Below are 12417 nucleotides of genomic sequence, written 5' to 3' on the forward strand. Positions count from 1 at the left end.
CACATTGTCAACGCCATCCCCCCTCCACCGCCTGCAGTCGTCTAAGCAGAAGCTCGAGTTCTTCCTTCTCGACGGTTTGCTTCACCAGACGCCCCCGTCCAACCCCACCCCCAACCAGCTGCCGCATAAGACGGGCTCTGCAGCTCTTCCTCTCGCCGAGGGGGAGTCGAGAAGACCTCGTCAGATCACTGAGGGATCTGTCTGCTACCGCTTTCGACCACCCTAGAACTCTCGTGTTGTTCTAGCTTTTCATCTACCTAGGGAACAGTATCAAGACTTTGATTCTGCCCACGCGTCGAAACACAGACCGACCAACCACCCACACACCTCTCTTCAACTAATCACCACCACCCCGTCAACCGCTTGGATATGGTTATGGCAACAGCCGCGATCGAGCACTTTGCACCAGCTACTATCAATTATGCTAGTACCTACCACCAACCGATCCTCAAAACATCGCACTTTGCCGATCGCCCCGTCAAACATGGAGTGATCAACCCCAAGCAGCTGATTGGCGATGCTCTCCGCCAGCGTGTCGAGAGCATCGACCATGAGATTTGTGAACCAGGCGACGAAGACACCTTCTTCGTCGGTGATCTCGGCGAGGTCTACCGCCAGCACATGCGCTGGAAGCTCAACCTGCCCCGCGTCAAGCCCTTTTATGGTGAGTCCCCTGGCATCCCCCCCGAGACGTTCCTCACTAACCCACGCAGCCGTCAAGTGCAACCCCGACCCCAAGGTCCTGCAGCTCCTCGCTGCCCTCGGCACCGGCTTCGACTGCGCCTCCAAGACGGAGATTGACCAGGTCCTCAGCATGGGCACCGCCCCGGAGCGCATCATCTACGCCCAGCCCTGCAAGACCAACTCGTACGTCCGCCACGTCAAGGCCATGGGCGTCAAGCAAATGACCTTTGACAACGCCGACGAGCTGCGCAAGATCGCCAAGCTCTTCCCCGAGGCCGAGCTGTACCTCCGCATCATGACCGACGACGAGTCGAGCCTGTGCCGCCTGAGCATGAAGTTCGGCGCCGCAAAGGAGGCCACCAACGAGCTCCTCGGCGTCGCAAAGGACCTCGGCCTCAACGTCGTCGGCGTCAGCTTCCACGTCGGCTCCGGTGCCTCCGACCCCATGGCCTTCTACAAGGCCGTCTACGACGCCTACGAGGTCTTTGAGCAAGCAAGCGCCTACGGCTTCGAGATGAAGACGCTCGACATTGGCGGCGGCTTTTGCGGCGACACCTTTGAGGACATGGCCGCCGTCCTCCGCGGCGCCCTCGACGAGTACTTCCCCGCCAGCAGCAACGTCAACATCATTGCCGAGCCGGGCCGCTACTACGTCTCGGCCGCCTTCACCATTGCCTGCAACATCATCGCCCGCCGCACCGTCGACGACCCGTCCCTCGGCGAGAAGCGCTACATGGTCTACGTCAACGACGGCCTCTACGGCAACTTCTCCAGCATCATGTTTGACCACCAGCACCCCGTCGCCAAGGTCCTCCGCGCCGGCCCCGTCACAATGTACGACACCGGCGCCGCCAACGCCTGCCCGGACGGCGAGGGCATCCGCTACTCCGTCTGGGGCCCCACCTGCGACGGCATCGACCGCATCACCGAGACCATCTCGTTTGAGCACGAGCTCGACGTCGGCGACTGGCTCTACTTTGAGGACATGGGCGCCTACACCAAATGCTCCGCCACAAAGTTCAACGGCTTCCCCGACTCGCACGACGTTTTGTACGTCTGCAGTGAGCCCGGCGCCAAGGCCCTGCTCAACATGTAGGGTCCGTTGACGTTGCCTGAGAGTGTTTGTCGTCTACTTCGCTTTGAATTCGAGACTAGGAAATGGGGAAAAAAGAGAAGATGGAATCCAAAAAAAGAAAAACATAGACTTGGAGAAACAACAAAAAAGAAACTCCGGCCCAACAGCACGCATTGTAGAAATGTAGTCATTCACTTCGCCTGTCAGCTTCGATAGAAAACATGCTTGGGAACAATACAGTTTTTTTTTTTTGATCACGGGCCAAAACCGTTGCCAGCTACTCGTCTCTATGCCATGTGTGTCGGTCTCACCAGTCAGTGCATCACCGAGATTAAACGTCGTGACCGGCAACACAACCCGAAAAAGCCCCTGACGCGTTGCCGTCACGCCCAACGGCCAGCAGGCACTCATGTAACTAACCCCCGACGTCGAGACGACGAGCTCTCATGCAAGGTACGCAACACCTCGCAACACTTGTACTCGCAGCCTTAAGCCGCAGACCGCAGCCAGTGATCTGGGTCTAACTATGCATGGCGGGATGGGGGGGTCAGGGAGTTACGGCCCCCCAAAAGTCTTGGCTAAACGTCAGTCCGCAAACATCAACAGTCAACGTCAACAATCTACCTCGCCAACGACACTCGTGCGTACGAAATCTTGGATTCATCCTTTTCTCTCATTACCGCTTTTACCTGATTCGAAGCCCGATCGCCCGTCACCCGTTCACCCCCTCTTCCGCTTCCCCCTATCTACTCGGTGGCCAGCACACGCTACGCTTTTGCAAGAAGGCTCCATGAATGCCTACGTCGTATCGTGATGGGTGCAAACCTCAAAAAGCTTCTCTTGCTCTCTCTCTGTCTAAGCTGCGCCATTAAATGCCAAAATGAAAAAAAAAGTCGTGGGACGCTTCAAGAGTGTGTTTTTGGTTTTGCATCATGCAATCCATCCTCTCCTTTCGTGATTCCCCTTTTTCCGGCCTCCTGGCCAATTCGTTACGTTAAAAATGCCTGCCAAGGCCATCCCGCCATTCATGAACCTGGTGCTTCATCCGACTTCATGCTGATCCCGTCATCTAATTAACCCTCCTTGATCGAGAGTAGTCGTCTGTACGTCGTGTGGTCCGGTTACACATCTCTCTCCCGGAAACGCTAACGGCGTCAAAGTCGAAAGACTCGAGCTGCTCACGCGGCCGCTTCAGGACGGATGATGCTCCGCGCCGTGGCTTCGTCATAGCCAATGACATTCGTCAGGTATGCCATCCTAGGTCTAGTCAGCACGAAATTCACCCTCCCAAATCCAGCGTCACTCACTTGTCATTGTCGACCTCTGTCCATTTGAGGTCCTCGAATCTCTGCTGGCAGTCCATCCACGCCATCGCCCGCGCCTTGGGCTGGATCTTCTTGACCGTAAACTTGAATCTGCCCGTGACAGGTCGATGGTCAGAGACGCGCACTTCGTGTCGTTTGTAGTCCACCTGCTTGATCCTGCCACCACCGCGGTAGAGCAGTCGATCGCACCATGCGGGGGAACGCTTCTTCTCGCTCGTGTCGTAGTTGTCCGTTCCGACGTCGTACTTGTACGTCGGGGCAAATGTAATGGGCATCTCTTCAAACGCTCGGAGCTTAAAGGCAGGGTTGCGCCGCCTGGCCACTAGAAGCTGGTCTCGCTCGAGAAGCTTGGCGAGATTGTTCTGCTTCACTGCGATGACGACCGTGTCGCGCGACATGGTGTCGATGCGGTAGTTGAGGTCGCCGTTGAGCAGGCACAGCTCGTGGTCCAAGATCATAGTGCCGTCTCCGCCGCCGACATAGCTGTCGAGGCGGGCGCTAGGGTCTCGCTCGGGCGGCAGTATTTGCGCCTCGAGAATGGCGGCGATATCGTTGTGGCGACTATTGGCCTGCGACTGACCCGCTGCCAAGTGACAGTTGATGAAGCACATGGACGAGTCATCCACCATGAACCGCACGACGATTGCGCCCTTATTGCCATGAAGACCTCCCATACCTCGCTTAACTTCTGCCGCGCTGAGGTTCTGGATCCGATCTCTAAGCGTCGACTTGACAAAGATGCAGGTGAACAGCCCAACCAGCGTGGCGGTGTGGAGCAGGTGATACAGACAGTCCGGAGGCATGTAGTCGTCGAGGCTCTTGAGGAGGAAGTCTCTCCAGTCGCGATACTGATGGCTCATGCGCTCCTGGTCCGAGCCCTCCTTCTTCTTCACCTTGAGGAAGCGTTCTTTTACTGTTAGCTTGGTTTTTGAATTGAGAACAGAAGGACCTACTAGCTGTTGCGGTTTTGTCTTCCAGGTCCACGAGCTCCTGGAACCCAAAGATTAAAATATCTGGCGAACTGTTGGACGTGAGCAGGCTCTTGATGAACTCGGCATCTTCTTGTGCGTATCGCAGGCTGTGGGGTGTTGAAGCACCCGCGTTCCACGTCATGCACAGCACCTTGAGATCTTGGAACTCGCAGTACTGTGTGTCCATGGCCTTCATCTCCGCTTCGTGCCAATCGTCCTGCAGCAGGCCGTCCCAAACGCGGAGCATGTTGTCGGCACCGAGAGAGATGACCTGGTGGCGATCCAGCCTGTAACAACTCGATGCATCCGAGACGAGCTTCACGACGGGATTCTTCTCGTGCGCCTGCCAGTCCTTCTTTTGTGCCCAGGGCGTGGGCTCCATGTCATAGACACCAATCTTGCCCGTGTTGAACCCTGCCCAGAGGTGATCGCCCACCCCCGCGAGAGTGTTGATCTTCCACGAACTCAAGTTGACGAGGCCCAGACACGAAAAGTCCTGCGTGTTGTAGATGGATACCTTGCCATCGGCGTGGCCAAAGAATACCTTGTTCGGCTGTGACCGCACTTGCGTTCCAGACGTCACCTCGCCCGCCGTGTCCTGGGCCAGAGCGCGGACCAACACTTGGAATTGGGTTTGTCCGTCTGACGATGGCGCAAAGACGCGGATCTCTTTGCCTGTCGCATGCCACAGCTCGTCACCGACAACCATGGAGAATGAATGGCCCTTGGGGAGGCGGAATGCCTGGTGCGCGTTATTGGTCAGATTTGGCGTTCCAGTCTCTTCATCCGGGGCCCAGACGAGCAAGCCGCCATTCTCATCCAACGACCACATCTCGTTGAAGTGGCGGTAAATCTTGACAACCTCGTGCCGGCCGTGAGCCCCTGGCTTATTCGCGACCACGCTTTGCGTTGCAATATCGGCTTCCATCAGCTCGCCAAAGTTGTTTCCAATCCACAGTCTCTTTCCTTCCTCGTCCACATTCAAGCCGGGTTTGAAAGCCACCGTCGTGGCCTTGATACCTTCGCCGTGAGCAAAACTCATCAACAGCTCGCCGTCTCGGAGGTTCCACACTCGTGTCAGGTGGCCAGTCGTACAGATGAGATCGCCGCACACGTCGAACGTTCTCGGATCGTACTTGGTCTGGATTTCGTGCATGCCGTGTTTGATGTAGGGCGGTCGTCGGTTGACGTTTGCGGGGTCCGGGAAGTTTGGTATGTTGCCGTTGATCTCGACCTTTGACGTGTTGCTGGAGGGAATAAGAGACACAGTCGGCTCGGGTGGTGGTGGAGGCTGCGCAGGCTGTACATGCTGAACATGTTGAACTGGCTGAGGTGGTTGAGGAGGCGGCGGACGCGGTGACGTCCGGTCCGTGACTGTATTCGCACGCCCCGGTAGCCGTGATGGCGGCGGAAGATGTGTTGTTGTCGGGGTCGAGACGATTCGCTTAGGCGGGGGCTGGAAGTCGACCGAATGACTGACGGAGTGGCTGGCAACGTGGGTGTTGATGCCGCCCGCTCTTGGAGGCCGCGGAGGCGGTTTCATCGTGACGGGCGGCCGCGGCGGAGGCTCCGCAACGGTCTGCGGTCTCGCGGGAAGAGCGGGTACATTAGGCCGGTCACCCGTAATCTGCGGAGTGATCTGACCCCTGATGAATCCATTCGTCTCCTGCTCCCGCTGGTTCCTCTTGGTCATGATGGAATGGTGAACGGGGGGCGGCGCGAACCCAACATCTATCGGTCTGCCTCTCTGGGGCGGCGGTGGTTCCGTCAGCGTTGCGAGCGCCTTTGGCCTGGTGGGGAGAGTTGGAGGGGCCGGTTCGTGGATACTATCGGGGCTTCCAGGCGGGCTGCTAAAGGGAGACGTCTCTTCCCTGAGCTTGCCCCTGATTTCAGCAGCCCCGATTTGGTGATCTGCGTAGTAGGGAGCCTTGGGCTGGTCTCGCATCGACGGCTTTTCGGCACGGTTGATTGGCGGGGGCACGGCGGGCTTGTGGTCCCTCCGTATCTCGCCAGATCGTCTCGGCGGCGGTGGTGAAGGCGGCTGTGAAGCAGACAACCTCGGTGAACGTCGCGGATCGAGCGAAGGGGTGTGCGGCCTGCTTGGGATCTTGAAGGCTCGCGAAGTGGTTGGCGTGGTGGGGGTGGAAGAGCCGGAGTCGGCGGCGTTTAAGAAGGCCGGTGCCTCGGCGATGGAGAACCTCGAGATGGAGTTCTTTGGCGGTGACTGAGGCGGTTCTATCAGGACCGAAGGAGCCTTTACGGGCTCCGGTTTCAAGGTGGGAGGGACACCGAGGGAGCGGCCGGGTGAGCGAGGGACGGGCTCGTGAAGAGGAGGCGGGAGTGACGGTGCCGAGATGCTCGCGCGCTCGCGGGGTCTCGGGGGAATTGGGAGGCTCTGAAGGCTTTCGGAGGAGGCTTTCGCATCTCGAAGGAACTCTGGCTTCGGGGCCGGAGAGATGGTTCGGGGCGGGGAGGGGCCAGGCGCGGCGGCAGATTCGCCGTTCTTGTTCATGTTCTCGAACTTGGCTCTCAGCGACGAGACGGGTTTCTGCGTATGGTCAGCGTTGTAAAAAGACAAAAGACAGGGAGTCGTACAAGTGATGAGCCATCAGGCCCATTCTGAGCGGGAGGAGCCATGGTTGTAGCAGAAACGACAGCGGGAGCCCAGGGTGCCGATACCCATTACACCCACGGCTGCAAGTGTATCGTCATGAGCCCTCCAACGGCGTGTGGTCTGTCGCCGGCTTAGCCAAGCAGGGTAGGTTGGTGGTCGTGGATTGACGAGGTCGTCGAGTGTCGTCGCAAGTATGCGTAAGCGGGCGTGAGAGCGAGGGTTTGTTGCGCGCGTGTAGTAGGAGAGATTCTGACAAGTGGGATGGACGGCCGTGCAAGAGGGCTGAGGAGCATAATGATGCTGGGCGGACGTTTCGAAGCTAGCGAGATGCAAAGGGGAGCATGGCCAGGTTGCCGTCACGATGGGCGCGTGAGAGGTGAGAGGGAAAGCAGGCTTCGGGTGTTTTTCTGGAGCAGTGGCAGTAGGCAAGGTGCGGGAGGTTGTGATTGACGACGAAGTGGCATTGCAATGGCCCCTTGGAGCAATAAGATTCCCTCCGTAAGGTACTTCGTACTGCGTAGCCGTTTTGCTGGGACGGCAGTGTGTGGATGGTGTACCTGATTCGCCGGTACCTGGGTTGGCGCACCAGTCTGGGGGATGGAGGGAAGTACCGCTCTCCGAGATGAGGCAGGGCAGGCGGGCAGGTGGGTAGGCACGGCAGGGAAGGGGAGGGGAGGAAAAAGGGAAACGTATGCTAGGCACGTAGGCCGCAGTAGTGCTTTGCGGCGCCGTGCACGCAACAGCGTTGTACCTCAAGGTAAGGTAGAGAGGGTGGGTGGTAACCGACACTGACAGACAGACACACAGAAGACAGTGAGGGGGAACGGTACGTGGTGGGATGTACGTAAGGTTTGAGGGGACTCGCCATCCAAACACTGCCGTCAATTACGACTTGCGCTGCGACGTGCCGTCGTGCCTGTCCCGCCGCAGCATTATGGCCCGTCTGGGTTTAGCAGTCCCCGTAATGACATATGACCCTGCCAAGCAAGCGTCTCCATCTCTGTCAGCCTCACCAGTTGGGCCCAGGGTTGAGAGCCCAGTTGCGGGACTGGGCGAGCTCAATACGGAGTAGTTGTCGAGAATTCGAGATGCGGATTACGGAGGCCCTCAGCCACAAGGTAAGGTAGGTACTTTGACAGATGTACCTCGCGGCTGGGGGAGACGATGAGACCAGGGCCGCCGCCGTTGGCCTTGCCGCCTTGGTTCCTGAGGAACTTCAAGGTTGGACACTAGTCGTTCCGTAATTAGGCGAGTTCACAGGCTGAAGGCACCCCTGTAAACTACGCAGAACGTCCCTCGCAGGCGTGGCAGGCACGCACAGCACAGCGATCGTTGAGTCCGGCGCACCTGTCCCGTGCCTGGGGTCTGGGACTACGTACCTGCTTACCTCAGCTTCTAGCCATAGCTGTTTGGATTGAAGCATCTTGGCCGCTCCTCAACCCTGGATTCTCCGTTCTGGTAGAGACTTGTTTCAACCACCATCAGATACAAGGTACAACTTTGGTCTCTATGCTATTTAGAGATTTTCCAGCCTGGCTACAACACAGTTGCACTACTTACTTTTGATCTGTCAGTTGGGTGACGGAAGTGTGGCTAACCTCTTTCATCTTTCGGGGTCCACAGCTTGCGTGCACGGTGCAAAAGGCCAAGCCATCGGGGATTCTCGAGCTCCATCATCAGACCATCCCACTTTCTACAGTGCGTCCTCGTTGCTCAGTGGCAGCTTGCGCTCCGATCGACCGGGTTCCCAATCGTCCTTTGAGCGAGCCGACAGGGCTACATTTTTTCTTTCTTTCTTTGGTTGTTCAGACCAAACAACACAGCTCTCTCCATTGCAACAAAACCGATCTGTCCAAATCCTCAAACCCTCACGTTCCACCGCAAACATGAACACCGTAAGTTCCTCCCCGGCCGTCGCACATGGTTTCAAGTTCTTGGCTGACATCAAGCCTAATCCTAGGTCAAATCATTCTGGTAGGCTTGACTCGTCGTCCTGGTCGCAAACCGCTCTCATCAATCACCAACACTGACACTCTTTCGTCTCGCAGGCTCGGATGGGGCTCCCTCTGCGCAGGTATGTTGTCCTGAGCCCTTTTGCGTCGCGTAGCTAACCAACCCCCGTGTCAGCCGGCGGAGCTGCCTACTACTTTGCCAAGCAGAGCATCAACGCCGATCGTGCTGCCCGCTTCGAGGAGCAGCGCCAGAAGAAGGCGATGGTCCAGTCTCTTGAGTACGGCGACAACGTTCCCTCCCAGCCCGGCTCCGCGTCCGCCATGGCCGGGGCTGCGCGCACCGATACCGCCGGCTCCCCTAGCCAGGAGTCCAGCTCCGATCCCGCCCCGACCCGCCACGCCCCGGCGACCGAAGCGCAGAGAGTGACGGAGAAGAGCAAATACGAAAGTAGTACGCCGTTCAAGAGTCCAAAGGGGGATCGGTTCTCATAGTCACTGGACCAAGGCGGTGGATGGACCCAGAGCTCGTGTAGTATAATTGTTTGCTCGGCCGGTTCTGGCTGTACATTGTATCATTGAGGACGACACGAAGAAACGATGACCAATTTTCTGCGCCCTATTTCTTGCGTTTGTCGGGCTTCGCGTTGGTGACTTGAAAAGCAGTATCTGATTTGGGAGCTTGTCAATGATTCATTACACCTGGAGCATGCTTCGTCTCCGTTGGTGAACCCACGCAATGCACCACTCTCGACATCAGTGCCTCCATCAATCAACGAGTCTCTACCATTAGCCTACGATTGGTCGTTCTGTATCGGCAAAGCATGCCAATTGCCTCAAGGCCAATACCTCAATCTTTGTCGACTTCAAGCACGAGGGCCGATCGGCGCAAACCGCGAAGACACAGGCCGCTGTTCGCACTGGGCAGATGGGTCCTTCCGGAAGATGCCGCAGAAACCCCCAATTCCGACCTCCAGCCTCAATCCGAGCTAAGCCACTTTGGCCCTAAGCACCCAGCTGTCGCGGCCGTTGCAGCTTGTGGCGGCACGTCCTTTTGCTCCAGCTCTAGCTCAACCTCGACATCCCACTTCAACCTCACCTCTTTGCCCAACGCCTACTCTCCCAGATCCAATCCACCCAGCAGGCATGCGACCGGCTCACAATGGCGAACCCTGAGCTAGCAATAGCCAAGGCCTCCTTCAGCGCCATCCTCTTCCGCAAAGAACCCGTCTCGCTCACCAGGCCCGAGATCGAGAGCTTTCACACCCTCCTCCACGACGCGATACACCAGTGCTCGCCGGCCAACGTTCAGGTTTGACGCCCTCCAGCGGCCTCTACTATTGCCGCTGTTCTCTCTCTATCTCTACACATCTCTGTGTGCGCTCCTCTGTGTTTGCAAGGTCGACTAAACTCCCGCCGCCTCTAGAAATGCAAGCGCTGGATCCTCAAGAACCTGGTCCCCTCGCCGGCGCGCGTCAGCGCCGTCGGCAAATACCTGGCCGCCCTCTCCAATTCGTTTCCCGATGATGGCAAGACGAAGCCCTCGACGCGAAGGAAGCGTCTGCACATTCTCTACCTCATCAACGACGTTCTCTACCACGTCGCCGTGCGCGATCGGGATGCGCGCTTCGCGACCGCCCTAGAGGCCAGCCTGACGCCCCTACTCCACGGCGCTGCCAAGTTTCCAAACTGCCCCAAACAGGCAAAGAAGCTCGAGGATCTGCTGGCACTGTGGGAGAAGCAAGAGTACTTTTCGGCGACCGTCATCGACGACCTCCGCGAGACCATCAAAGAAGCTCCCCACGGCGGCAAGGTAGCAAAGGGAGAACAGGGCCAGACGGGGTCGAATCTCGGCTCGAAGCCCGCCAAAGACGCGCCCTACATGATTCCCTCGATCCACGGCGACCCCAACACGCCCTGGTTCGACCTCCCAGCCGCGAATTGGCTGCCGCATCTCACGCCCAACTCGACAAAGGCCATGAACCCAGACATGATCAAGCCGCTGCAGCTCGCCCCAGGACCCGCGGACAAGGCCCTCGCCAAGGCGGTAAAGGACTTGCTCGCGGACGTCGAAAGGCTCTACAACCCAGGCGTGGCCCCGCGAGATGATCAGCAGCAGCAGCACACAGGCCTCAGCGAGATGGGTGAGCGGATCGTTCTCGACGAGATCACGGGCGAGGTCGTCGACGGGGAGACGTACTACGGGTGGTCCCGCAGGTTCTGCGGGAAGATGAAGCAGCGGAGGAAGAAGACGAAAGGGGGGGCAACCGATCGCGGCCGTGGGCGGTCCGACTCCAGGAGCCGTTCTCGAAGCTCCTCCCGTAGCAGATCCAGCAGGAGCGACTCTCCGCCGGCCTTTAAACGACGCAGAGTATCACCGGACTCGCGGACGCCTAGCCGTAGTCGCAGTTGGAGCCGGGATCGTCGGCGCAGCCCTGCGCGTGGCAACCGCTACGATTCGAGAGACTACAGCAGGTCTAGGTCGAGGTCAAGATCTAGGTCGAGGTCGCGTGCTCGGTACAGATCAAGATCAACGTCGCGCGATCGTGGCCCAGCAAGAGACCGAGATAGAGATAGGGGCCGTGGCAATGCCAGCAGGTCACCACTACCACCATCCGACCGCAATCGCCACCACAACCCCCCAGACTTTGGGACGGGAAGTCACACCGCCGGCTGGGAACAGCAACAGCAGCCGCCGCCGCCGCCCCCTCCCTCAAGCTACAACTCCTCACAAGTCCAAGCCTTTCCGCCGTACCCCCCGCCACTACCACAGGCGGCAGGCGGGTTCGGCCACTTCCCTCCGCCGCCACCGCCTCCGCAAGGCTATCAGGGCCAATGGCCGCCGCCGCCGCCACCACCACCGCCTCACCTGGGCGGCCCCCCTCCTTCACACGGCTGGGCTCCTCCGCCGCCGGGCCCAGGGGTTCCGCCACCGCACATGGGCGGGTGGGCAGCTCCTCCTCCTCCTCCACAGCAGCAGCCGCAGTATAATAATTATCAGCAGTACGGACGAGGCAATGGCGGCGGGTACCGTGGACGCGGGAGACGAGGCGGAGGCTCTGATCGCGGCAGAGGCGGGTGGTGACGTCGTCTTGAGATCACAGAGGAGATCGGAGAGAAGAAGAACCTGTAGATTAGCAACCAAAACAAATACACGCCATCAAACATGAACACGGTGCCACCGCGAGCAAACTCTCAAAATAGTTCTGCGTAAGCCGTTTTTTGTTACCCAAGTCTAGAATTGTGGCGGAATCACACGCCAGTACTCATTCATCGTCCAAGACAGAAACCAAGGAGGTAAAAGAACCATCGCGATTCCCTCGATTCCTCGCGGAGCAATAAAGCTCGCGCAGAAGAAGAGGAAAATCATCGTCTTCCCTCCCTGAATTGCGTCCTTTGTACGCCAATCCCCATCTTTCTCGTCCATCCACGCCTTCTTGTGCTTTCCGTCCCCTTTCTCCCAACGCTCCCAACACAACGTTTTTCTTTTCGCAACCCCCTCACACCAAATCTCTGTCACCCCAAAAACGGCGGGCGGGGGCAACTCGATCTCGAGTCGAGTCTGTATTCCACGCGAAAAAAAAAAGAGAAAACAAAAGAAGTGACATCATGAAAATTAAGTTATGTTTCCGGGGGCTGCGAGGCCCCATCCCTAGCGCACGGAAACCTTTCTTTCCTCTCCGCACCAAAGTCGTTTCCTGGGTGATCCTCTGAATCATTCCCTCCAGCATACAACTCATGCATGAGTTTCCCCTTTTAAAAAGTCTCCCCTCAACCGGTTGAAGGCATGTCATTCAGT

The 12417-nt window shown here is 58.1% G+C and overlaps 5 protein-coding genes across 5 annotated transcripts; 3 read left to right on the plus strand and 2 right to left on the minus strand.

Moving 5' to 3' along the window:
• Positions 1-369: 369 nt before the first annotated feature.
• Positions 370-1780, plus strand: CABS01_11364 (ornithine decarboxylase; the record flags this gene model as incomplete). The annotated part of the gene is made up of 2 exons (XM_060544719.1): positions 370-664; positions 714-1780. 2 exons carry the CDS (start codon positions 370-372, stop codon positions 1778-1780), a joined length of 1362 nt encoding a protein of 453 aa, XP_060397541.1.
• Positions 1781-2937: 1157 nt separating this feature from the next.
• CABS01_11365 (endonuclease/Exonuclease/phosphatase) lies at positions 2938-6692 on the minus strand (the record flags this gene model as incomplete). Its single annotated transcript, XM_060544720.1, has 4 exons — positions 2938-3016; positions 3067-3991; positions 4038-6603; positions 6651-6692. 4 exons carry the CDS (start codon positions 6690-6692, stop codon positions 2938-2940), a joined length of 3612 nt encoding a protein of 1203 aa, XP_060397542.1.
• Positions 6693-7554: 862 nt separating this feature from the next.
• Positions 7555-8092, minus strand: CABS01_11366 (uncharacterized protein; the record flags this gene model as incomplete). The annotated part of the gene is made up of 4 exons (XM_060544721.1): positions 7555-7585; positions 7683-7726; positions 7815-7875; positions 7989-8092. 4 exons carry the CDS (start codon positions 8090-8092, stop codon positions 7555-7557), a joined length of 240 nt encoding a protein of 79 aa, XP_060397543.1.
• Positions 8093-8555: 463 nt separating this feature from the next.
• Positions 8556-9113, plus strand: CABS01_11367 (uncharacterized protein; the record flags this gene model as incomplete). Its single annotated transcript, XM_060544722.1, has 4 exons — positions 8556-8564; positions 8630-8643; positions 8718-8743; positions 8797-9113. The coding sequence occupies 4 exons, from the start codon at positions 8556-8558 to the stop codon at positions 9111-9113; spliced, it is 366 nt and encodes a 121-aa protein (XP_060397544.1).
• Positions 9114-9780: 667 nt separating this feature from the next.
• Positions 9781-11703, plus strand: CABS01_11368 (uncharacterized protein; the record flags this gene model as incomplete). Its single annotated transcript, XM_060544723.1, has 2 exons — positions 9781-9930; positions 10045-11703. The coding sequence occupies 2 exons, from the start codon at positions 9781-9783 to the stop codon at positions 11701-11703; spliced, it is 1809 nt and encodes a 602-aa protein (XP_060397545.1).
• Between the last annotated feature and the right edge of the window lie 714 nt (positions 11704-12417).

The sequence above is a fragment of the Colletotrichum abscissum genome (genome assembly GCF_030869225.1).
Source record: "Colletotrichum abscissum strain IMI 504890 chromosome Unknown Scaffold_31.1, whole genome shotgun sequence".
Lineage (NCBI taxonomy): Eukaryota > Fungi > Ascomycota > Sordariomycetes > Glomerellales > Glomerellaceae > Colletotrichum > Colletotrichum abscissum.